Source organism: Dromaius novaehollandiae, chromosome 19 (assembly GCF_036370855.1).
Source record: "Dromaius novaehollandiae isolate bDroNov1 chromosome 19, bDroNov1.hap1, whole genome shotgun sequence".
Classification (NCBI taxonomy): domain Eukaryota; kingdom Metazoa; phylum Chordata; class Aves; order Casuariiformes; family Dromaiidae; genus Dromaius; species Dromaius novaehollandiae.
In genome coordinates, this window is record NC_088116.1 from 8,358,686 (window position 1) to 8,383,816 (window position 25,131).

Here is a 25,131-nt window from a genome sequence, read left to right on the forward strand (position 1 = left end):
TTTTTTTGATCATCATGGAAGCAGGAGGAAAGGACATTTTATGCCAGACAACACAGGACTCCGTCTCTTGCCCACTTTTCCCACTAATGTGTTTTGGTCCCCACTTTGAGAAACTCTAATCTCAACCATCCCTTGCAAGCTGTTGTGAGCAAAACCCTCAATACAAGCCAGCAAATTTGCAAACGTGATCAACTTTGGTAGGACCAGCGTTGCACCCGATACCCTGAAATCTTGCACATTGTTTAAATATCTTGGATAGAATATATGTACCCAACCCGCGATGCTCTTTGCAGAGGTGAGCCAGCGGATAAGACAACACATTTTCCCGTAAGCCTGAATACAAATTCAGCACCGTTTCCAACAGATTGCTCCTATAAAGTTGTTTAGAAAGTATCTTTTGCAATAAAATCAGCTCTCCCACCAGTGCTTTGTATCAACCCCCCGTTGCTACGTCCTCCTGCAATATTTCCAGGGCATTCCCTCATCCCCTAAATGTTATCTTTCCACTTCCCAGCCCACAAAAAGAAATACCGACTAGGGATGCTTCCCAGCAACACGTATACGGCTGAGGACCCAGCAAGTGCATAGGCAACCGCTGCTCACGGACTGCAGCCCTCCTCTCGAATGGAGCACTCCTGGGCTTCCTCTCCTACTGCCCCCGATTCTTACAAAATTCACCAGAAATCCCTGTCCAGGAGACCTCTAATACCATTAATTTCCGCAGAAATCAATCCTCAGCTTCCAAGTCAATTTAGGAGGGGAACTGATGAACTGCAAACTGATCAACAAGCAGGCTGGCAGCAAACCAGACCACGAGCTCGTGAAAGCTTCATTTCCTTAGGAAGCCAAGCGAGAAACAGCGCTCGCGCAGTGCTACCGCTGGCTACACGCGAAACTGCTCCTTCAGGGAAAAACAAAGACCCCAACGCAGAACAGAAGAACCGCCGCCTTTGCTTTTGCTTGAAAAAAGGTACAACGAAGTATAAAAGAAGGATTTCCTTAATGACTACCTCTTAACTGATCAGCTCTCCTGCTCTGCAACTTGCAAAAGCTGTTTTATAATGTTTTCTTCAAATACATAACAACAGGGGATGGTTTGGGATTTTGAAATGTACAGCACTTGCAACAGTTTCCTGCTTTCTACTGATGGGGTTAAAACAGATCACTTATCCAAAACTGGATACATTCATTAGAGGCATGTTACATATCATTCTTTTTTATTGGAATGACATATTTTAAATCAGCAGGAAGAGCTGTCTATGTTTTGATTAAAGATCCTCTAAAAATACACACAAATATTTTAACTTTACTCAGTAATGTCACTGGACTTACAACGTGTAAAACATGCTCCCTGGCACACTCAAGGGCATAGGGTTTTTTTTAGAGGCACTATGTCAAACTTGAAAAATTACTAGAGCTTTTGCATAGTTACAAAATGAACAATCTTCTCATTTTACATGGATGCTGATAGCAGATATTTCTGTATGTTTGTTTTCTTTAAAACAAAAATAACAAAAAAATGCAGGACTTTTCTATAGCAACTGTTCACAACTTTACTATAGCAACACACCAGATTCATCTTAGGAGCTTCTTCCAGAGCAGCTCAGCATCTCCCGTTCTCCTTAACTGCAAAAAGAGCGGGGGACCTCAGCTACTTGGAAAATCCAGATCTCTCTCTATAATTTCTCCCCTTGCTTATTCTGTATCTTTGTTCACCACTATAGGAAACTATAAAATGCTTTTCTTCGACCCACCTCAGTGTATATTCAGTGAAATGGATTTAAGGCAGCTTGAAAATCAAACAGGACAATAAGGCAATTTTATGTACACGTGTCACTCCACAGGCTTGTGTCAAGGGAAAATTACTGTTTACCACCACAGCAATGACAGATCATCAACATCCTACCTGGTGGAGAACAGTAATTTTCCAGTGGCCAGAGCAGATATTAGGGTAAATATAGCGGATTAGTGAAGAGAAGCCACACTTGTCCCAGTCTGGAACGAAAAGCTGCAGTTCTCTAGGTTATCTGTCCGCTCTGTCCAGGCTGACTTTGGTAACTGGCACTATGGAGTATAAGATAACATCCTATATGGCCTTTTGAAGGATTTACTGACATAAAATAAGATAAATATGTCCAGCAGACCAATAATTTCCAACTTAGTATTTTTTTTTAATTGAGCTGCTTATGTGTCACTCCAAGCACATTTACTAACAGGCACTCACCTACAGTATCTTGCTTCCTGATATCATCAGATTCACCTATAACATCTGGTCACTGTTTTATGATTAAGGACACCAAAAAGCTGTTGTTTGGTGACAGCATCTGTATCTGAAGGCAACAAACCAGGATCATTGCCACCTTTATAACAGTGCATCCAATTACCAGTGTGGCTTGCTCTCTTCCCAAATAGCTCCAACTCAGCTCCGAATGGAAACGCCACTTTGCCAGATTGCAATCATGTCACCAATTTGCAGTTTCAGTTTATAGCTACCAACAGTGTGAATCTGACTGACCCAAGTGAGAAAGCAGCAAAAAATGGGCAAAAAGAAGTAAAGGAGGGAAATGGAGTCTAAAGAACAGAGGAAACTGAAATGGGAGGAGGAAGGGGAAAGGAAGGAGAAGGATATATTAGCTGGCTACAAACAAAACTAAATTGTATATGTATTACACAGAAAATTACTCAAAATAATCCTTCTTGGCAAAAAATAACAACCCTAGGTCCTACTGCAAGCCCTTGGAGGACAACAGTGCAGTATTTCCTAATTTAACCTCCAACAATTTTATTAGCAGCAACACTTTTCAAATTCTCTATTTCCCTTTCAACAGTTGTTTAGCCTTTAAAATACTGCTAAGGTAAAATAGCTTCAGGCTCGACTAATATTGTAATCTGTGGTACGGAACTATTTGATTATTCTGTTTCAACGGTTATTATAACCGGTTTAGTATTTCTGCAGAATGGGAGTGGCTATGGAAATAGTCTTCTGTCACTAGTGATAATTCCTCAACGTTTCTATTAAATCTAAAGATATGCTGATGTCAGAAACCTCTCTGGTGGATGAAAATCATCCTTCCTAAATGTAACAAGCAGCTGTAGCAGAGAAAGGAGGTAAGACAATGCAGATTTACCTTTTAGGTTTACTTATTTTTTAATGCAATTGTGACTCTATTAGCCAATGGGTCTTACAGGCACAAGACCAGCATTTGGTCAGTGAGAAATAATTCACATCGTTCATCCTCCCTCTGTCCCCCTTCTCGCTTCTACTTCCTGGCTGTCGCTGCTGCATCACCTTCCCCATCCACCCGGCCAAAGTGTGCAATGAAGAAGTTTCTCCAATGTTATATCTGAAATAAGACCATTCTGCTGTCACACACACACACACAAAAAAAGGCAGTGGAGCAGGACTGTATGGACAGCATGCATTAATACACTGCAAAGTTCAGGAATTTCATCCAAGGACATTTTTCTTAAATCTGTTCCCAGAAATAATCAATAATGAAGTCTTCTGTGGGCCATTTCGCTTTTTATAGGGTTATCATGTATTGAGGTGCAGCAAACTTGACTGCGATACCACGACTACATAGGTAGAAGATACAAGAAAATAAGAACTAAAGAGAAAAAAGTGGAAAAAAGGTTAAATAAAGTTTGGTTAAAGTAATACAGATATTGGACAATATAGTCTCCAAAAAATGGTAACAGAAAGCATTAGAAAAAGAGCAAAGTTTATTTACCACTCGGAACTGGCACACGAAGTGGTTGCTGATTACCAACTTGGGTCAAAACTCTGCATTTATGTAACATTTCTCCCTTCTGCCGCCTCCCTGCCTTGCTCAGCTCAGGTCTAACGGCGTGCCACTGCCTCACTGCCGATGAGCGCAACAAAAATCAATCGAATGCTCAGAAAGACAAATAACTTCTCTGTATCGCAACTAAAATATTGTTTATTTTTGCTCAATAATGTAAAATTAACTCCTACCCCTTTGCCAAGAGAATAGATTATTTCATCAGAGCACAGACATATAGAGCTGGTATGTAATCGAGAATAGTTCATTCTGCTATACTTGGTGGGCCCTGTCTTTCAGGGAAGAGCGCAGAAGTACACCCATTATCAGTTACAAACCCTGTACCGAAATGTTTTTTTGATGAGTTAAGCTGGTCCAACATACTTAACATCAAGATATTGTATATTTAAAAGTACAATAACTGTGCAAGTATGAAGGCAATGAATAGGGAAAAGCCAAGAAAGCCACTGTTGTGGTGGGGAGAGTCATCCAGCAGTGTTAGGAGGATCAAAAGAGATTACGGAAAGAGTCCTAACCAGAACTTATGCACCAGGGAACCCACAAGAATGATTTTTAACCTTTTTAATCTGCAGATTACCTGGAGTTTTCCATCAGATATTGGTATAGCACATTTGCACTTAATGACTGGTTGCCTTTCACAGTTATTTTTGTGATCTCTTAGCACTAACCCACAGACTTGCAGGAATGTGCAAAACACACCCGGAAAATCACTGAACTCGACCAACCCAGAGCTCAGACCTGCTATCACTGCAGCCTGAGCTCACACTGTGCAAAGCTGAGAGCCCTCTGCCATTCCTGAGGTCCATGGTACCTTAATTAAAAGGACAAAAAAATGTGTCTGTGGATAGACCCCAGATGCGAACAGCAGCAGCATCAACACCATCGTCTCTCCTTCCCTCCACCTCCCCCACCAAACAACGTGAGAAAGTGTAGTTAATTCTGAAGTCAAACACTACCTCTAGCTTTGATGACTGCAGATACAGAAAAATTCAAAGTAATAAGGCATTAGAAAAGCTAAAAATTAAACTAATAGTTGGTTTATAGGCCATCCACGCTTTTAAGAAGTGAAAGAACCAGCCCATGTTCCCAACTGGAACATGAAAGAAAAAGACTGCTTAGCGGTATAGCTACCGAATAATAACAGTAACAACCATTTCTCATATTGCTTTAGGTATCAGAAGCAACAAGTAAATATGTGAACTTGCACTTGCATCAGCTTTATTGAGCTGCTTCGTTAGGTATGGATGATCCAGCCGCAGCAGCCCTCCGAGACCCTGAATGCCCAGAAGCCATGGCAGATGGTGACGACCCTGCACCACCACCTCTTTACCTATGATCTTCTCTGGGATGTTTCTTCTAGATGCTCAAAAGAACCAAAAATGTCAAGCAGACTAAAAATTCTTAGTGATAACAATATTTTACAACGGTAAGAAAACAAGCAGGGTAAATAGAAATCAAACGTCACTACTTCAATGTAACCCTCAAACCCTTCAGTGTTCTCTGAAAGGCCTGGGAAAGCTAGAGAGGAAAGGAAGCACTACGCCTATTAAAATAATAATAATAATAAAAGGTAATTATAGTTGGCTCCAAATGTCAATAATGTAATAGTTGCAGGATTTGAGTACTGTGTATAATGCGCAGAGCAAATGTATTTGCAACTGCCTACAAAACAAAGCCCTTAAAAGTAGATGGCTATGAAAAAAAAGGGGAAAATTTTATAATACATTACTCTGAAGCATATGACATTAAGAAAGCCTCTGTATTATGTTGCTTTGGGGACTGGCAACAAGAAGATCTCATTGACTTGCCAAGAAGAGGAAAGACCAACGATGTGTAATTCTGGAACTCCAGTTACCTGCATGATTGAAGCAATAATATTGTATTTTTTCAATTCTTCATGGAATTAGACATATTGGGTAATTTTTTTCTACCTGCACAAAAAGTCCCGAACTTCCAATATAGTATTTTAAAGACAGTCAGCCATACGTAAAGCCAAGAAAGGACTACTGATCAATTAACTTAATTGACTACAAACCGAAATAATTAACCTGACAAAACTCTGCTGAATATTTACTACGTACCATTTTGTGTGCAAGTATTTTGCCAGCAATATTCACAAATTCGCACTTCCCCTCACTGTGACTACAGCTGTACTCTTAAGGAATGATCTGCACTACCCCAGATAATTAATAAAATATTAGCACAAAAATCAACCCATTTCCCCCAAGTAAGTCTTGTAAACAAATACCAACTTGGCGTTGATTTTGTTCAACTAAAAGCAGCTTACGTACACATCGTTGAATTAGCTGCATGTTAGAGGGGCTTGTTATGGACATTTCTGCTCTTGACGCTATTCCCAAGCGGCCCCTGCCCAGCGGACGGGTGGCCCGGCTCGGCACTCGGGACCGCTACGACATTTCCTTCTTCAGACATGCCCAAATGGAGACTCCCACTTATCTTCTTAAACCAACTGCCATGCCGGTCATTCCTTCCTGCCTCCGGATAGGAATTTCCCAGTGCTACAGGCTAAGGAGCACTGCCCTGACGCTCCCTGCCAGGGCCTCCAGACACCTAGTTATCAAGGAGAGAATTAACAGGAAAAAAAATTTCACAGATAGCTGTAGCTTTCTGGCCCTCATTTCCTTAGCGAATGAGCTGAACTGAGCTAAAAGCAGCCGTTCTGCCAGTGAAATCTGACAATATATTTTCTATCACCAAGCAAAGAGAAATTCCATTGAGTAATGCCTTCTTTCATTCAGCCTGCTCATAATGTTCTCTGTTGATGAATATATCGGACTTTGTGTAAATACGATTGTGTAAATGTCCGATTAAATAAATCGGACAATGCCAGGATGTATCAGTCTCAGTAAGAGTTCCTCGTTCAAGATGTGAAGTACTTGCCCCAATGAGCACAACCTGAATTAATCCACGTACACTCTCAATTTTTGTACCTTCTAACTAAAAAAAAAAAAAAAAAAAAAAAAAAAAAAAAAAAAAAAAAAAAAAAGCAAGCTCTGGTCTTCTTTTTATTAACCTTCTTATTTTTATTAGCATTGGTGTAACATGAAAGTTACAGATTTTGCATATTTTGCATCCATTGCCACACTCATTCAAAGGATTTCACAATACTTGAGGAATGGGGAGGAGGGGAAGAGAAACAGAAAGGAAAAAGAAAGAAGATGGAAAAATTCCTGCAAAGTATTTTGACTTATTTGGAGCTCCGGGCTCTTCACGCGTAGAAGGATCAGGTAACAGCGAAATGAGTGCTACGACTGACACTTTCAGATAAAGGAAATCAAAAGGAACAACTCTGAAATCCAGGCCGTTTATAATTAGTTGTCTACACATGATGTTAACAGGTCTAATCTTAAGTAGTCTAAGTGTTGAATCTTCATCTGCTGTGTAGAAGTTCACATCAGACCCGTCTATTTGAGAAAGAAAGCAACATCAGCCAAAGAATACGGGGTGATCCCTGCCACATCCGCTTTGTAAAATAAAGAAGTTTTTTTTTAAAGGTATCAGTTGAAAAGCAACATGATTAGGAAACGGAGCTGTGCCTGCAAATGGCAGTGCCACTTTGCCTGCACTTCTGCTGGCATGCCAGTGTCACTCCTACGAGTGGCACAGTTATCTCCAGCACGCCAGAAATCCCCCAGAAACTGGTTTCTGGTTTCCAGGTACTAGGAAATGACATGCCAATGACACGTCTTTTCCCCCCTCCTAACAAAGTCATCCACTCCCCATGAAATTAGTTTCACATAAACCGAAACAACCTACTCCTTTTACTACAGACTACCAGTCTCCTCATCTTCAGGTTAGGTGCATCTGCTGATAGGAGATACAAATTCGACTTCCTTATCAAGCAGCCTCCCAGTCCTCTGTTCCCACTCCATCTCCCATGCCGCTCAGGCCGATAGCCCAACAGCATAAATTATTAGGCTGGGAAATACTTTTATTTGGTGAAACACATCTGGCTACTGCAGTCTAAGGAAGGATGAAGCCCCCCCTGCCCAAGGAGCGATTGCTGCCGCCTAGGCAAAGCTGAGTCCTATCGTGGGTCATGCATATGCCAGAGGGGCTTGGTGGCAACCAAATTTTATGTATGAAATATCAGACAATGCATGAGCTGAAGGCTAAAAGAGAAAAACTGCTGCTGTCTTCATAAGTTAAGGAAAACACTAAAAACCTCAGCTTTAAGTAGAACGTTATTTTCTGCGGTATCACACACAGAAGCTGCTGTTTAATTAAAACTAAGCCGCTTTAAGCCATTAAACTGGCAAATGGCTATACCAAATGACTTGTCAGTTGTTAGCGTTCAAGTAGCAGGAGTTGTGTGTTGTCACGTTCAGGTGGCAAGCTGCAACGCTAATGCACATTTCCCTGTTGGCTCCGGAAAGCTAAAGCAACCTAGCACTGCGAAGTTATTAAAATTGCCACTGTGTATTACTGATGAATTGTTTTCTTACTATGTTCTTCAAAGATACCAACTGTCATGCCCTCAGCTGGGATTTATTTCAATCTCTGCAAAAATACAAGCCATTCTGATCATTTACTTGCATTCGATTTTAAAAGTAGAATTTATATTAATTCTGGCTTTAAGCTACAAGTTTCAGCCAACATCCTTCCTTTCTCCACATAACCAGTCCGGATACAGCCTCCTGATTCAGATCCTCGAAAAAAATCTCAATTGATCAATTTGAAATCTCAATTTCAAAAAGCTGGAATTAAAAAGCATAACTTACTACAGCAGCTACTTTTCTCTGATCACATGCAATTAAAAAAAAACCAACAAAGTTTTATCTTGGGTCAGGAATGGGAAAAAATCATTCCTGCAACCCAGGCAAACTTCAAGCCCCCAGAGTGTCACTGAAAGTGCTTAAGTTGAGATACTCCAGAAGACCACTGTCTGCTCATCCCTGGACCCCCGGGGCAGACCAGGGGGCATCGGCTGGAGGCATCCACGGGATTTGGGCTGGGAGCCTCTGATTCTTGCTCCTCCGTGGCCGTCACTCCCTTCCCCCCTACGTGGGAAGAACGGTAGCAAGGAACTTGAAACAGTTAAACGCACTGAATTTGTTGATCTTTTTACTTCCTATGAGTCATGCTCCTCAACTCGATCACTATGCATATAAAGATCTGCTACAACTCATTAAATAAATATTTCCATTTTGGCTAAGTAAAGGGAGAAGACTCCCATATTAGAGCACCAAACAGGTAAAACAATGGAAAATGCTATAATGGTTAAAATTGCGCATTCCAGTGAGTTATAATGCCCATGCTACAGGGCAGTCAGTGGTATTATAGCATTAATATTATGACAGATGCAGTATGCATCTTTTTCCTTTGCTGTGGTCTCCAGGAAAGAAGAATATTTCCATTCAACACAGAATGACCTAATGGATAGCACTCTTCAAATGAATGGTCAGCAAATGCATTTTATGTGCTTCTATTTATGTGCATTTATTTTTACAGACTACAATGCACGCATCAAAACAGCACTTCTGCCTCTCTATCTAAGGACTGAAAGACTACTCGCATTAAAAAATTAAGTTTGCATTATCTCACGTGCCCTTTTTTACATATGGCAAAACTGAGTCATCAGACTTGCTTTAGGTAGCATATTTGACAAAACAAAAAATAAGATGTAGATCAAATTACCAGTACAAAAACAGCAGTGGCCCTCCCATAAGACAAAGTCTTTAACCTAATATCAAAATACCCTGCTTTTTTATGGAAATAAAGTTAATAAATGCCTACAACTACTAAATGAAATGATGGGATTCCTCTGCATTTAGCAAAAAGACTTGAAAACCTTAATCTCATGAGTCAGTAATAACAGTGGAGCAAGCAAAGAAGACAATCTTGGGTCTACAATCAATAAGACAAGCTGCTTAAGAGACCTCATCTGAAGTAAATGTGTGAATGTCTCGCCAAAGCAGAGATGCTGATTTATGACTAAAAAGTGTAAATGTACTTCTGTGGTATCAGTTAAGAACAACTTGCATGTCTCATTCACAAGGGCTTAAGGCAAATGGTTGAACATCACTAGGGTATAAACTCTTTGCTAAGTCCTGAATGCCATTAACACCTCTGCATGCTTGGTGTCCCATCCAATTCTCTCCAGCTTACACCATCCCTATGACAATTTAAATACCTCAGACTCCTTTTCCATTATCAAAGTTAAACCTACAAATGACATATTTTTCTCTTGACAAAACCCTGCCAAGATCTGCGACATGGCCAGCCCTGGGAGTGACACGCTTTACTATAAAAAACAACTGGCTAAGACAAAACCCAAAGACTATGGAAAGAGGCTTGGAAGAATCTGGAGAGCAGTGTTTCTCCAGACAGTGCATCAGGACTGGTTTTGTTTAATATGTAAAGTGATGATTCAGAAAAGCCAATGAATGGCCTAGTGGCATGAACTGCACATAAAGCAGAATTAGGTTTATCAGGTTTATCAAGACTATAGAAGACTAAAAACTCCAGACACTCAAAACCAGCCAAGGTGTATAGGCAGTCTGGTGACAGGGAAAATTCAACGCAGACAAACATACGCTAATGCCCCGAAGAAGCAGGACTACTCGTCTGCACTGCTGGGCTCTACATGTCTTGCCTGGTAAAGACCCGAATAAGATGATGGAATAAGAGCGCCCACAGTTAGCTGAGATGATATTCCAAAAAGAACAAAATCCTCTCACATAAATCATCATGATTCAAGGCATGAATGACTAAATGATATGATCTGGAAAAAAAATTCCTATGACAAATTAATCTACAATTATCCAATGCAAAGTTATTTTACTTTTTCCCCACTTTTGGACATCTGGCATACCAGCATAAGTGATTATCAGAGATCAGACACCGGACAGGACAATGTTGTTTTATCCAACAGAGAACGACTGTATTATTGTTGAGCACAGGAAGAGCAACTAGCCTTAAAAATTCCTATTATTAGAAGAAGAGCAAAAAGGCTAAGAAAACATACCACAGATTAAAAAAAAAAAAGTCAAATTTCAAGTTTTCTGATTCTTTTCCAATGTAACATTATGTGGAATCTTTCCCCACACGTCAGTATTAATCTACAGGGAAATCAGCTGCTCCACACTCGGTAACGCAGGGGTTAATTCTGACTGATGTCGACTGCCCCAAGTCTGTGCTCTGTTCATCAGAGCATTAAATCTGAAAGCTCGAGAGAGCAGTGCAGCCGTGCTGCAAGGGCTATGTTATAAAGTTCTGCATTAAAAATTCATATCGTAGGCTTGCCACAGTACTCTGCTCTGGCTGAAAGGAGAGCTGGCGGGGAAATATTAGACACCCCACTGTCTTCCTGGCAATTGGAGACATTCCTCAGCAAACAGCACCTCAGGAAGGGAATGAAAGGGCAAACAAACCGTGAAACAAATCAATGAGTTCAATTATCTCCCTCTCTCTCAGAAAGGAAACTTTTCATTTTTAAGGCTGTTTCATGAAATCTTTTAATGATGGCCCTGAACAAGGATGCTGGGCGCTCTGGCTGCAGAACCGGCACCTTGGCGGTGCTTTCCATTCGTGTTACGCGAGACAGAGATTCCCAAACACGCAGGGTGAAGCGCAGAGCCGGGCATGGGAGTCTTGCTGCAGAACAACTCTACTTACCCTTTGCATTAGCCTGACCACGTGGGATAACAGGCTGCGGAAAGCGTTCCCACTCTCCCTGAAGTGTCTCCGGCAAAGAGTGAGTTTGGATTTATTAAGATGGTTAGTTACTCCGCAGCTAAGTTACGGGGTCCTCGCCACTGGTCCAGGCTGCGTGTGTTTCAGAGAAATTTATGGCAACCCAACCGGTGGATGCGTTGTTCAGATCGATGGAAAAGTGTGCTGTGTTTTTATGAAAGGCACATACACCCCTCAGGTTACCTGCTTGATGTAACCGTTACATTCAGGCAAGTTAATAAGCCAGATACCGTAAATGGGGAAAGACACAGGAAATGAAACAACAGTAAATAGCATTTTTTGAGGAAACCATGGAAAGAAAGTTACCTGTTTCCGAATCCCCCCCAACAATCATTGTCTGGGATCCTAATAGAAAGATTCACTTTTTCAGCACTAAGGTTTCAATCAAAGGAAAGAAAAGGAAGGAAACTTAAGCAATCGGCCAAAAGCTGCCCTGACTATATGTACACATCAGCCCATTCTGAATAAACTGAACCCAGAAAACCACTACAGGTGGAATGAAGGAATTAGCCAAGCTCTAAGAAACATACTTTTATTGATAACTTCTGCAAGTTGAAGAATCTGTAAGTCTTTTTTTTTTTTTTTAGTTTTTATCCTGGATTATGCCGCTTTCTATTCTGCAAAGCAAATAAAAATTGTTTTGTTCTGAAGGCTCCCGCTTCTGTATTGCTGCAAACATACTGTCACGGGCACCTGAAGGGAAATAGTTACATGTATCCAACTAAATTAGACCTGTGCTTGTTAATACAGTGGGAAACCAGAATGACTTCAAGCCAGCAATGCCGGTTATGAGTGGTGCAACCACAGGAGATCATCCAGAATGAGGTGTAGGAGGACAGGTTTATCATCTAGCAGGTGCAGTCAAGAGGCAACCGAAGAGATTTATGCCTAGTAGCCAGGACAAAACAAATTAAGCCCAGAATAGCCTGCAAACACGCACAAATTAAAAAAAGATAACCTGTACTGGGGGAGAGGGAGTGAGAAGAGAGGAAAAGGTACACTAACCACCTGAAAGCCCATTAGTTTCTGAGGGAAGCAACGAGGGGAGGCTGGTAGAGCCGGGGATCACGAGTCACCAATGATCACTTATTACAAACCAGTGAAAAAGGCAATTACAGAAGATGAGTGCTTTGGTCAAAATTATTTTTTGTTCAGAATTTTTTACTAACAGGCACTTAAAACCAGCGAGTGAAAGTTGAACAGCCAGGTACACCCTGGGCACTGCGAAGTTGCAGCTAAGTGAAAAACAGGGGGAAGTCCTTCCTTCTGCCCAGGGCTGTGATTTCTGCGTTTCCATCCTCGCTGCCATGCTGATTCCCCTCCGAGGCCCTGACCAAGCTCTGTGTGACTCAGTTTCTCAAGCTGTTAAAACAGGGGGAAGGGCTGCTGCAGCCCCAAGGTGGTTAATTAGCCTTTGCAATGAGCTGCCTCTGGAGAAACACACTAAATAAATGCTAAGGGTTAATACTATTAGACTCGCAGGATCGTAAATGCATTTGTTTATTTAAAGCATTACATGAATGCTAATGAAGTTATTAACAGGCCTGCATGTTTTCTACTGTCTTGCTTGGTTTTGGTATCTTCACCATACTTCGTTATCCTTCTTGTTCCATGATCTGGACAACATCTTTCTCTTCCAATTCCCTGAATTAATTTGTAGTCCTGGCTCCTAGCTCCTTACTTTGGGATTCTCAGTTCTTTATTCAAAGACATTATTTTAAAACAACCACCTTCATTAAAACGTATTTTTTAAAAATTTCATCAAGATAATGAGATTCAGTTTCATAATACCAGATATTTTCTGTGGCACACAAAACTGCAATCCCACATGGCGTTATTGCCTTTTAATTGGGATCAGAGGGTATGTAAACGAGAAAATATTTCTTAGGCCCCCTTAAGTGGTGTGTGCCTGAAGACCAGGCCTTGCTGCAGCAGATAAGGCACGGTCCTCTGGCGTCCGCACGAGGCACGGCCAGCTCGCACACCGACCCCCTCCGCTCTGCAACCGCTTCTCAGAGAAGTCTTCTTACTGGAAATGACACCGTTCTCGGGCCACTTCATGAGACAGTTCCCACAACCATCCTGCGGCAAATCACTGCCCAAACTGTCAAATGTCTCCAGATCCAAATCCCCTTTCTTTCCTGCAAAAGGGACACTGGGCAGACACAGAGAGGCAAGCTTTGAGGGTGACTCCTGCACGCAATGCCACCACAGACATTTCTCCCCACCGATGCTTCAGCCTTAACATCTGATGATATGGGTGAAAACAGAAGGCAATATTGCAAAGTGGGAGGGTATTTGCAAAGCGGGAGGGAGGGATGGGTGGAAGAAATAACGGTCAGAAGTTTAAAAGCCTTAACTAAAGCTGCAGAAATGACCCGTACGTCTAAGCAGCTACAGAATTCCCATTCTGCAGCCCTTACGCTGAGCAACCTGGAGCATCCAAAGCTCATGAGGTCAACAATATGAACGGATAAAACAGTAAAACAAAACAGAACTATCTTTCTTTTTAAAATAACTGTGGAGAGGATAATGCCCCTATTTTTGTAGTAAGGTGGCTTACAGCTGTGATATCATAGTAAAATTTTAAGGGAGTGAAGGAATCAGACACATTTATAAATACATTTAATGAGACACTGAAAAATCTGTCTAATGAGGAAATGGCATATGGATACTTTAATGACAATTGTGCCACTGACAGTGACTATAAACATGCTCCTATTCTTGGAAGTGCCAAGCGAAAAATAAAAACAATATGAAAACATTGGATGAATTTGAAAGATGAATTTGAAAGCTATCTGTATTAAACAGTGCAGGACAGGGAGAGTAAATCCTCCAACTCTCATGGCAAGCGCATGGCTTTCCAAAGGGAAAAGAGATACCAGGAGCAGGAAGAGACTTTTTCAGACTACAGAGTTTTGGTGTTTGGGACCTGACAGAAGTTTCCTTTACTTTCTTTCTCACTGCAGGCAGCCGTCTTTTTCTATTAAATGAGGGAGCACAACATACACTGTGTGACTCATTTGTTTGCGCGCACCATCACTGTGTGGGAGTGGGAAAAGCAGCTGGAGAAGAGTAAATGCTAATAAAGATAGCCTACGTCTTAAATGCATGCCTAGGTGGAGAAGACTGTTGCAGAAATTGCCAATTTAACATAGTACCTGATGAAGAGCTTTGCTTTATGAGTGGAAGTATGAAATCCTGCATACCATACAGGACAGGTCTCGACTTAAAATAGAGCAACCATTTGTTTCTGATGATTCAACTGTGCTACGGCCGCGCTAGAGGAGTTGTGGCAGGCATCACAGGCTCTCCTTGCTCGCAAGGACGAGACTGCAGAAAAGCGGTACTATACCAAAACACATCCGTTGCTTTGCTACTTTGGACCCAAACCAACCAAGACTATCATCACTTTTATACATGTACATAGAACAGACTGTATGAAAAACTAAGGTCAGCTGAGTAGGACATTAAGGCCTAAGGACTCTGGCCATGCTCAGAGAGATGTACCTACAAGAGAAGGGTGCTGCTTTCCTGCTCCTCCTCTTCCTCACAGAACTTGTCCCTCTTCTTCCTCACAGAAGCCCTTCAAGGCAGCTTACACAGCACCGTTGCTATAGATAAAGTGAGCTATTGTGGGAAGATGTCTCAAAAATATTGGATTCCCCTCTTGCCAGACTCGCAAGGAAAGCGATCTGTGCTAGCAGGCTGAGACCGTGGGAGCACACTCCTTCTCTCTTCTATTCAGCGGACTAACGCAGCCTGCAATAGCCCGAAGATGTCTGGCTCCAGCGAGAGCAAGTGAGAACAGACCGGAGCACGCAACCACTTCTGCCTCCTGTGATTTCGCAAAGACTCACGAATCGAGGAGGTGGGAACGGTAGCTTCTGCCACGGGATTTCATGCCTAGCGAGGTGCCATGGCAGTAGCCTTAGTCAGGATGACCAACGGCACAGCTAGTATAATAGCATAACACCCTTGAATGGAATACTTCATATTTATATAAGGATTTCCCTCTAAGGATCTCATTTCAACCCTGGCTAAAGATAATGCAACAGGCTGATGACTAGAATATGTTGGAATATCCCACGACTATTTTCTTCTACTTTAGGCTGTTAAATAACACTGTATTTTAGGCTAGGCTAGAAAAAAAGAACAGAACAGTCTCAGTGAAGGTCAAAAAGAAAAAAATAAAAAAGGATCTAGGGCACTTCTGTGCTACCAAAAAGTTACATTAACTGCCAGGGTTACCAGTCTAACAAAAGAGTCAACACAGCCGGCTACAACAGTAACTCATACCAACTCAAAATGTTCCATTTATTTAGAGTTGCCAAAAATGCACCCTTAAAAAAAGATCACGTTTTTTGCCAGTTTGTGGTTTATGTTTCTCATGTCTGCATATTTCTAGACTCCAGCCAAGACCAGACTTGTTGGCCTCGAGCATGATATTTACGCCTCATGCCTCAGTTTCCCTATCCATAAGTACAGGCTAATGAAAGCATTTCAAAACAAGCTCTTAGTACTTTGCAAAGGTGAGTAAATATTTAATGATAACACTGCAATTCACTCCCCCCAGCAAACTATCCTGCCGCTTTTCTGGTTTGACTGTAGGCAGAACCAGAAATTTTCCAAAAAAAGCTATTTTGCACAAGGGCTTTCAAGCCCAGTTTCACAGGAGAGCTTTAGATCAGCTGCAGAAACATAAGAACTGGATCTCCAAAATACTTCCATTCACCTCCATAGCTAGTTTTTTAAGCAAAATATTAACGTTAAGCAGAGACTTAAAGCCTGTTTAGTTTTGCATAAGGCACACTCAATACCTTGAACAAATATCTCCAATTCTAAAACATACCTAGTTTTCTGTAAGATTTGAGACAATTCAATTTTTCTTATTCCTTTATAAAATTAGTTCTCTTTAGGGAACATGATCTTTACAGTAACATCTTCCCTGTTCTTTCATCTCCCCATTATCGCTACTCCTGGGGTTTCACTGATGGCAGTAAGATTAGGAAATTTAAGAAGGGAAAAGGCTGTAAGAAACATAGCCTACGAAGTGCTCTATCTCCTGTTTTTAGGAAAATCACTTTAAATACAGCAATAATTGCAGAGACAAGCATTCGAAGTTAATGACTCATCAAAAGAACAGGAAATAGGAAACTTTAAGACCTTAAAGGCACAGCAAAAAGGAACTACTTCATGTCACATACAACACGACCATCCTGACTACAGTATTTCATGTTCAATCAGGGGAAGCAACATTTGAGAACATCTATCACAGTAATTATGTAATGCTGGAGGGCGCAACATTATTTTTTACTCAGTTTGACCCTGAGCGCCATCAAAATGGAAAACTACAAACATTTGAAAAGTGATACATTGGTAGAAGCTGGTACTTAAACAAGAGAGATTTGTTACTCCCCCTGAAAAAGAAAATCAAAGTAAATAATTCATAGTCCAAATTCAAATCTTGGCATAGGCTGGGAATTATTCCACTGAGGTCAGAGTTAACTGAGAGCTGCACCAGAGTCACAAAAGTTCCCGTGAACACTTTAACTCCAGTTCCGGCACGTAACTAGGCAGCAGCAACTCTCAGGACTAAAACCCGCGTCTCCCGCCAGCCCTGGGCACCTCTCACGCACATGGCCCTGTCTCGAATCCGCTGCTCGGCCCCTGCAAGAGCACCCTGCACCCAAACCAGCTACGAACCAGAGGCATGTTCTCCTGCTGAGCTTCCAGGGATGCAACCCACACTATTATACCGTAAGCTATTTAGGGCAGAGACGGCCTTTGTAAAAGATACATGCACAATGCCCACTCCAGCATCTTCAGCCTCACCGGCTGTGGCTTCTATAATCATCGAAAGAGAAGTGATATTAAATATTCATACTGAAATCCTGTGAGCCAAGTTTATGGATTCAGGCCCTCAAAACAATGAAAAATTCTCAGTTTTCTTAAATCCGGGACTACAGCTCACGGACTGCACTCTCATCGGCTGCACTCGGTCCATTCCAGATCTAGTTTTCATTAAAAGGTAGTCCAGGATTAAAATCCGTCAGCTGCATCTATATGGTGGGGTAATTTGCAATATTGTGCCACTGCACCGTCTTAATGACGCTACACCAGTATGTCCTAATTATTTCAAAAAGAAACATTTTTTTCAGTCTATGTATCTATATGTATCTATCGATTTTAGGCTAATCTATAAAAGGGAAAAAATTCTCTGCTTCACATATTATTAGAAAACAATTTTTTTTTCTAGAAGTTATTGAAAGTAATTTTTTTAGGACTACTCCTTAGGTAAATATTAAAATCTCCTCCTCTCCATTGCATTTTCTAGAATATCCTCCTTTTATAAGATCAAAAAATGTGCATCTTTCAGACGACCACACAGGTAACAAAAGTGGAAGCCCAGCTGCTTTGCCAACCTGAACCTGAACCTTTCCTGCTCTGTGCCGTTTACGAAGGCTTCTTGTTGCAGGAACAGGTAGAGCATCTCAAATCCTCGCAAGGCTACTTAACATTTACGGGGGAGAATGTACTATTTCAGTGAAATTCGATATTTTCTTTCATCAAAGGCACAGAGCCTCAACCCACATGTTAGCAGTAATGTAACAAGCCTACTGTATGTGCTACAGCCCAAGAGCCTTTTCCAATTAGATTTCGTCGGGGGGGGGGGGGGGGGGAAGAAGGGGCAGGAGCAAAGAGGTGGCTCTGGAGTTTATTTAAAACTGGAATCCGAAGCTTTCGGGCTGGGAGCATTAACAGCTCCGCTGGGAAGCTCAGACACTTGCTGGGGCTCTGCAGTGCAGGAGTGGAGGAGACGGGCGGCAGGGAGAACAGCCTGTCCCCAAAACGGAGGAAACGCATGCAGGAATGTTTCTTTTCCTACTTTGGGGGGGGGGAGAGGGGGAGGCTGCGGCACCGCGGGGGGGAAAAAGCATTCTTTAATTTTCCTGAAACTCAAGTCAGAGTTTGCTTTTCGGTTCCAGCTTTGATAGGATCTCCAGATCAAACTCATTAGCGCTGCTTAGAGCCAGGCGCGCCGAGAGAAACGTGTGGGACAGCAAACAGAATCGGTATTAGGCCTCCGGAGAGGATGTGCCTCTTTAATTGAAAAAGGCAGAGTAATCATTCATTTATTTAACCCAGAGATGATTATAATCTGAAAACCTTGAAATCCTCTTACACAACAACTGTTTTGGCAAGCCCCTCTGTGTTCCAACAAATATTAAACTGTGCTTGCCATTTGTCTAAGGAATCTTGTATTAATAAACATGAAGAAGAACACTTTTACCTCCCACACTCAGTGACAGAAGAAAACAAAGACCAGCTGTATTCATCAATGGGTCCTTGTTCTGCACATAAAGGCTAATTACATTTTACTTCAAGCCTACACATGGAAAACTTTGCCGCTGCCATCTTGTCAGACGCAGCTTCTGATGCCCCAGCTGACAGACTGCACCGCCGGCACATAATAAACTTCGTTTCGGCATTAACGCCTTCGCTGCCCGGGGCGGCTCCTCCACACGGGGCCCAGCAACGACTCGGCCCCGCGAACCCGAGGGGGTTTCGAGGTGACGCGCGCCAAGGGCGCCTCACGGGACCGACGCTCCGGCCGGCAGCAGCGCGGTTTCGCAGGCGCCTCGGCAGCGCGGGGTCAAGCGGCGGGTGCGGGCCGCGCCGCGGCACCTCGCTTGGCGCAGAGCGCTTCGAGCCGGGGACGCTGCAAACGCTACCAAAAGATAAACAAACAAGCCGGCCCGCGGGGCCGCGGCCTGAGGATCCCAGCGAGCGGTCACGGGACAAAATCCAGACTCCTTCGCCCCGACACCGTGGCCTCCCGCCAGGGGCCTTCCTTCTCCTTCCGCGTGTGAAAGGTTTGCAGTTACAAACGGTTAAGAGGCAGCGCCGCGCCGAAACTGAAAATCTGAAAAGTACTGCGAGCTTAAGGAAAAAAAAAAAAATCGACAATTATCTTTTTTTTCCTGAAGGCATTCCAATTCATCTGCATCAAATAAGTGTCTGTAAAACTAACAATTCTGGCCTAAGATAAAAATCACATGTTCTTAAAACACGAAATTAAAACTGGCAATACAAGTAGCTTTTCAGACTTAGATCAAAAGAGAGTTTCTTTTTAGAAAGAATCAAACTGTCTTTCACCATTTTTATTAGTGTTTTTTTTTTCAGCGTTTCTCCCAGCTTTTACAATTAAAACAGATGACTCAATTTCACTGTCTATATTCAGTTCCCTTTTCATGTTTTTCTAGATTTCCACATTGCAAAATTTGGGCTACAAACGCCACAGATGACTGCTGTTATGCAAGAACTACGCCTGCCATAAATATCCAAAACAATGATAAAATATTTCTGCTGTTACTAGGTTCTACAAGTTTGCTTTCACAGTACATTAGTTTGGGAGATAAAGTACGGGCTAAGTTCCTGCTTCGGCGTTCGGCTCCGCGCTCACGGTACGCCAGACCCTGACTCCATAATCCTTCTGCTACAGAACCCTACCAAGTTGTTACTTCGCACACTACTAACTAGTTTCAGGTAATTTCTATGCATATTAGGCAAAAATCATGTTCAAGAGCATGAGATATTTCCACATGTTTTTTTCTGGAGGAATGAAATGCATGAGAAATGCTAACAAAGAGTTCATAATACATCTTTTGCCCAGTGTAAGATAAATTAGAGTACTTAGGGAATGAGTATAAAAGAAATGAAGCAAGTGCTCTGCAAATAAAATATTAAAAGGGGGGCGGGGGAGGCTTACTAGGTTCAGTGCCTCTGATCACGGAGCCTGATCTCTGCCTTCCTGCAGGACAAAACAGCAACCGAGCTACCAGCCTCAGTTACAGGCAGGCAAGGGAATAAAGCCCATCTGCAGTAATTCAAAGCTCTGTCAGACGCATCATTAGTACGTGTCCCTTAGGAAAGGATGAAATCAGTGAGGAAAAAGCCCTACTTTTGAGGACCTCATAGGGAACTTGAAACAAACAGGACTTACAGAGCAAAGCCAAAATTTACCTAAGAGATTACTTTTAACGGAGTAAAAGATGTTTCAACACTAAATACTCATTCACAATCACTATGGACTGAGTTTTGCAAGAGTCAAGTTCCTGGCATGCTCAGTGGGGAACTGCACCCTCAGTGCAGGCAGATCCACACAGGAGCAAATTAAAACTTGTTGCCAATTTGACAAGTCTCGAAAACTTGTATTATCTGGACTTGGTCATGAGCTATACGAGAAAGCACTTATCTACAGTCAAAACCAAGACCAGCTCATTGCTCCTAGTAAGCCTACATTATAGTCCCTCCCTTGCTTTACCAAGGAGATTGTAAACAGTCTTCTCCTAGCGAATTTTATGAAGCAGGGGAGGACAGGACCAAGGATGTTCCTTGCTGTTGACCCCATCACCTGCTTCTGGAGAAGGTGGTGCAGCAGTGGTTCTCAGGGTGATGTGGATGTTTCACCCGTGCCTGTACAGCAGGCAGGACACACTGATCTGAAACGGCTTCTTCCTTTCCCATCCTGTTTCCAGGAGAAGAAACTATTCTTTGGGCTTAATAGTGGGATTACTGCCAATGATGAGAATTCCTTCTCTTTACTAACTTTCCCTAAGTATGAAGAGTTCAAAGAAAAACAGCAGAAGTCTGTCTCTCTTGTTTCCAGCTCTGATTGTTAATAAAACCATAATTGAAAACAGTAATGACAAAGACATATATTTTTGAGAGTACCATCATGTTCTATTCTAAAGTAGGGAAAATCTGCAGAAAACACCACTCTATGTAACTTGGGGTGAATTTGCCAAAGTGATGACTGCTACCCCAAAACCAGACAGAACCAAAGAATCTAGCTATGCAATAAAAATCCTTTACTTAACTGAATGTTCTTTATCTTATTTCTGAAATTACCCTAATTCTAAATAAAATATAAGAGATGTCTAACATAGCACATGTATCACCTGAGGATGAAATCAAGAATGCAGCAGCATGTGGACCAGGAAAAGTGTCTTGTTGGGTGGTAGAAATTATGAAAACCAATAATCTCTCCATTGGAGACAAAATTATGCCAATGGCTTCCAACAAATTTGGACTCCTGAACCTCCTCCATCTCATCTGTCCCCAACAGACAGATGCAATATTAAGGGGTGATACCTTGAGGGAAGACATAGTGAAAAAAATAGTGAAATCTTACTTTGCAGTAGTTTCTTCATCGTATTTTGTTTTCAGATCAAATAGTTCTGTTCTGGTTTTTTCCAAGGCTAAAAGGCATAAACATGAAGCATTACAGCACCGTAACAGTTGTGAAAAGCAAAAAGACTACGCCATTCTTTTTATTCAGCCAGAAACAAAGCTGTACATCTCCTGATGAAAAATCTTTGCTCTACCTTTCTACCTAGACAATTATGACTTAGAAAAAACATACCATTTGATTTTTCACAATTTGTTACGATATTTCTTTTACATTGCAAAAATTCCCAGTTTCTATTCTGCTTAACAAAGCTAGATGTTATCCATTTCTTATTAAGTTGGCTACACTGCTCATTCAACTGAAATAATTATTGCAGTAATTCAGGGACTAAAATTTCTTGTGTTCTCAGCATAAACAAAAACAAATGTGTCCAGATTTGGAATAAATAAGTGTGCAAAGATGAACAGAAAATTAATGGCAAGCAATTCCTAGGAACAGGCAAGACACACTAGTAGAAATTAGGTTCATACTGAACCCAAATCACTGCATATATCATAGTTCAGAAATGCGTGAAACCAGAGCAAAACACAACACGGATCACAAGCTCCGTGGCCTGTTTTAATTGCAGCGATGTCCTAATGACTAATGTGCTTCGTGTTTGGCCTTGTCTGCTGCATTTACCAACAGACTGGCTGCAGCACATGTGTTCACTTAAGGTGCGAAGCCCAAAAGCAGCTCTGATTCTCAAAGCGCTTTCGAGCTCTGTTGGATCACTCCGCGCTTGCACGAGCTGGTTCACACACAGCCCTGATTTGTTTAATGATCTCTGTCCTCTCACCTCCAGCCTGATCATTGGTATAGATCAGAATAGCGATGCCAAACCTGTTTGCAAAGCTTGAACTTTGTGTTCGGCTTCTTCCAGCTTTGAGGCTGTCGACATCTGTGTCTCCTGCAATTTTCTAGAAAGGAGAAAGAAGAGGTGAGAACAGAGCTCGTAATCATGTTAAACAACTTATCTGTATTTTTCAAATTTGGGAGACAGAGTGATTAACCGTCTCAACTGTAATCAGACAGCTGACAACACCACACAGACTACAAGGTGCTTCAGTGGGACCCATAAATCATGCCACATTGCAATACTGTTCATACTTTGCAGTCCCACTTATTAAAATTTTAACAGCGTAGCCACCTCATAACGTAAGCTGTGAACATTATACAAGAGTTGACTGCTATATAAATGACAACTTTAGTGCAAGGTTTTCTTGAGCATAATTTGTTTTGGAAATGTCACACACATTAAGAAAATTGTCACCAAGCACCCTCTGTTGTACAAAGTTAGTACAAAAAGAATGATACATTTCCATTTCACTGTCATAATGAAGAAATTTGTTGCCATAAGTGATATACTGAATAGATGCGACAGCTGTTTCATCATAGCTGTAATAGATTCCAAATGTAGTAATATTATTAGCCATTCTTTTTTAAAAAAATGCTTATTTCAAAACAAATCTCACACTGATATTTGCTATATAACATGATCAGGCCTTCCAATATGCTCATGCTGCATATGTCCATTGGCAATATTGTCTCGCTTGTGTCAGTTATACACGTTTCGGCATCGTCTGGCCACACAGTCACTACACTCTTTGCTAAAGGCTAGACTAAAGGAGTCACAAAACTCATTTCAGAAGGGAGTTGCTCCAACATCATCTTCCCGGGAGACACTGCTTTTTATGACATTGCTTTTAAGATATTCTGCAGATTTTAGAATTGTGAAATGGCTCATAAAACGACCAGCATCCTACTTGTACTATACAGGATGCATAAATTCATTCTCCAACACTGTTGACCACGTTGGTAAGTATTTATAATGAGAAATAGGCATCAGTTCCCTTTATACCAAATTATATACTTTGAAAACGCAAAGCCTCTCTTATACACAGTTTGTTATTCGCATTTCATAACCTGGCATTTCATTTTATATTTACACATTTCTAAATAGCACACCTTAACGATGCAGCTTACATGTTCCTTATCAAAGAGGAACCACAGACAGTGAGGAAGAAAAAAAAAACCTCTGAGTTCACATGTAGATTCATCCCACTTCCACCTGAATTTAAACAACCCACCCACCAACTAAAGAGCTCATGTAAACTGACAGGCTTCCACGCTAAACTAAACATTATTAGCCTCGGCGTTATTGCTCCATGGGAGAAATGAGCTAAGGGGAATGCAGACTGAACAAACTCCCTGTTCAGACCCTTGGTCTTATCCAATCAAATCTGTTTGCCCACTAACCTACAAGATTCAAACATTCCTTGTTAGTTTGCAAAAGATTAAAAATGCTTCCAAGATGCTTCCAAAAATCAGTAATGAAAAATAAAATTGAATTACTTCTTAATTTGACATATAGGAACATGCAAACTATTGTCAGGGTTAAGTACTAATGGAGGAACACAGCCCCGCTTAGATATTACCATGCAAGCAGGGCTGATGCATCTTCTACCCCTGCTGCGCTGCACAATGTTTCATCTTAAGCAGCTCTGGGTTGTTGAGATTGTACGACAGTGCCGTGACCACACAGAGCGGACGCAGCAGACTGAATTATACCGTCAGCTAACGGCGAAAGATGAGTGCCACAAAGGACAATACAGCTAGCGAAGAAAAGTGAGTTTGCACCCTTCCGAAAATGACACCCTAACACAACGCTACAGCGAAGCAACAACTGTCCGTGTTTAACTTCTGCACTTTCACAATTGTCTTTCTGTGCAAAGCTGAGTACCAAACGATTCTGTGTCGAACACATAAATCACTCGAATCACTCAATATATGAGCTGTCTCTGCATGCTGACGAAAGAATCCTGGCTGGGAAGATTAAACAGAAAAATATGTCTCTCCTCCTCTACAAAACCTACAGCCGCGCGCACACACACTCACCTCTCCTTCTCCGCGAAATCATTTTGTAACTTTTGTTCTTTCTCAAGCGCTATATTCTCAGCTTGGTTCTTCAGGGTCTGTTCATATTCCCGGATTTTCTCTTTAAGTGCTTTTATTGTAACCTCTACAGAAAAACAATAGGCAAAGAATGAGTTTACACAGCTCCACGTGGCTCCAGAACACAAGGCTTTCTCTACCCTGTAGGCTCAATGTGTTTTAAACTTTAGCTCTTCAACTCTGACACAAAATCAATGGATATGAGTCCCTTTGGAGACCTTTTACTCCCTAAATGTTAAATTGAACTTTAAACGTTTAGGTTGAGAAGGATCAATGGAGTTTGCTGGAAAGCACGGTGAAGGTTTCGCTAACATGACTAGGAAAAAAAAAAATCAATTGTAAAATATAATATCACCTTATTGACTAGACTCAAATTAGCTTGCTGCTGAGTGGAGATTAATAAAGTCCCAGTGTGGGTTTAAG

The 25,131-nt window shown here is 41.6% G+C and overlaps 1 protein-coding gene across 11 annotated transcripts in view; it reads right to left on the minus strand.

Moving 5' to 3' along the window:
* Positions 1 to 25,131, minus strand: part of CUX1 (cut like homeobox 1) — a 274,945-nt gene that overhangs the window by 109,717 nt on the left and 140,097 nt on the right. For all 11 annotated transcript variants that reach the window (XM_064523404.1, XM_064523405.1, XM_064523398.1 and 8 more), the window contains exons 6-8: positions 24,652 to 24,775; positions 22,597 to 22,673; positions 21,718 to 21,784 (exon numbers count right to left, since the gene is read on the minus strand). In XM_064523404.1, coding sequence (XP_064379474.1) covers positions 21,718 to 21,784; positions 22,597 to 22,673; positions 24,652 to 24,775 — 268 coding nt within the window. The remainder of the gene's footprint in view (positions 1 to 21,717; positions 21,785 to 22,596; positions 22,674 to 24,651; positions 24,776 to 25,131) is intronic.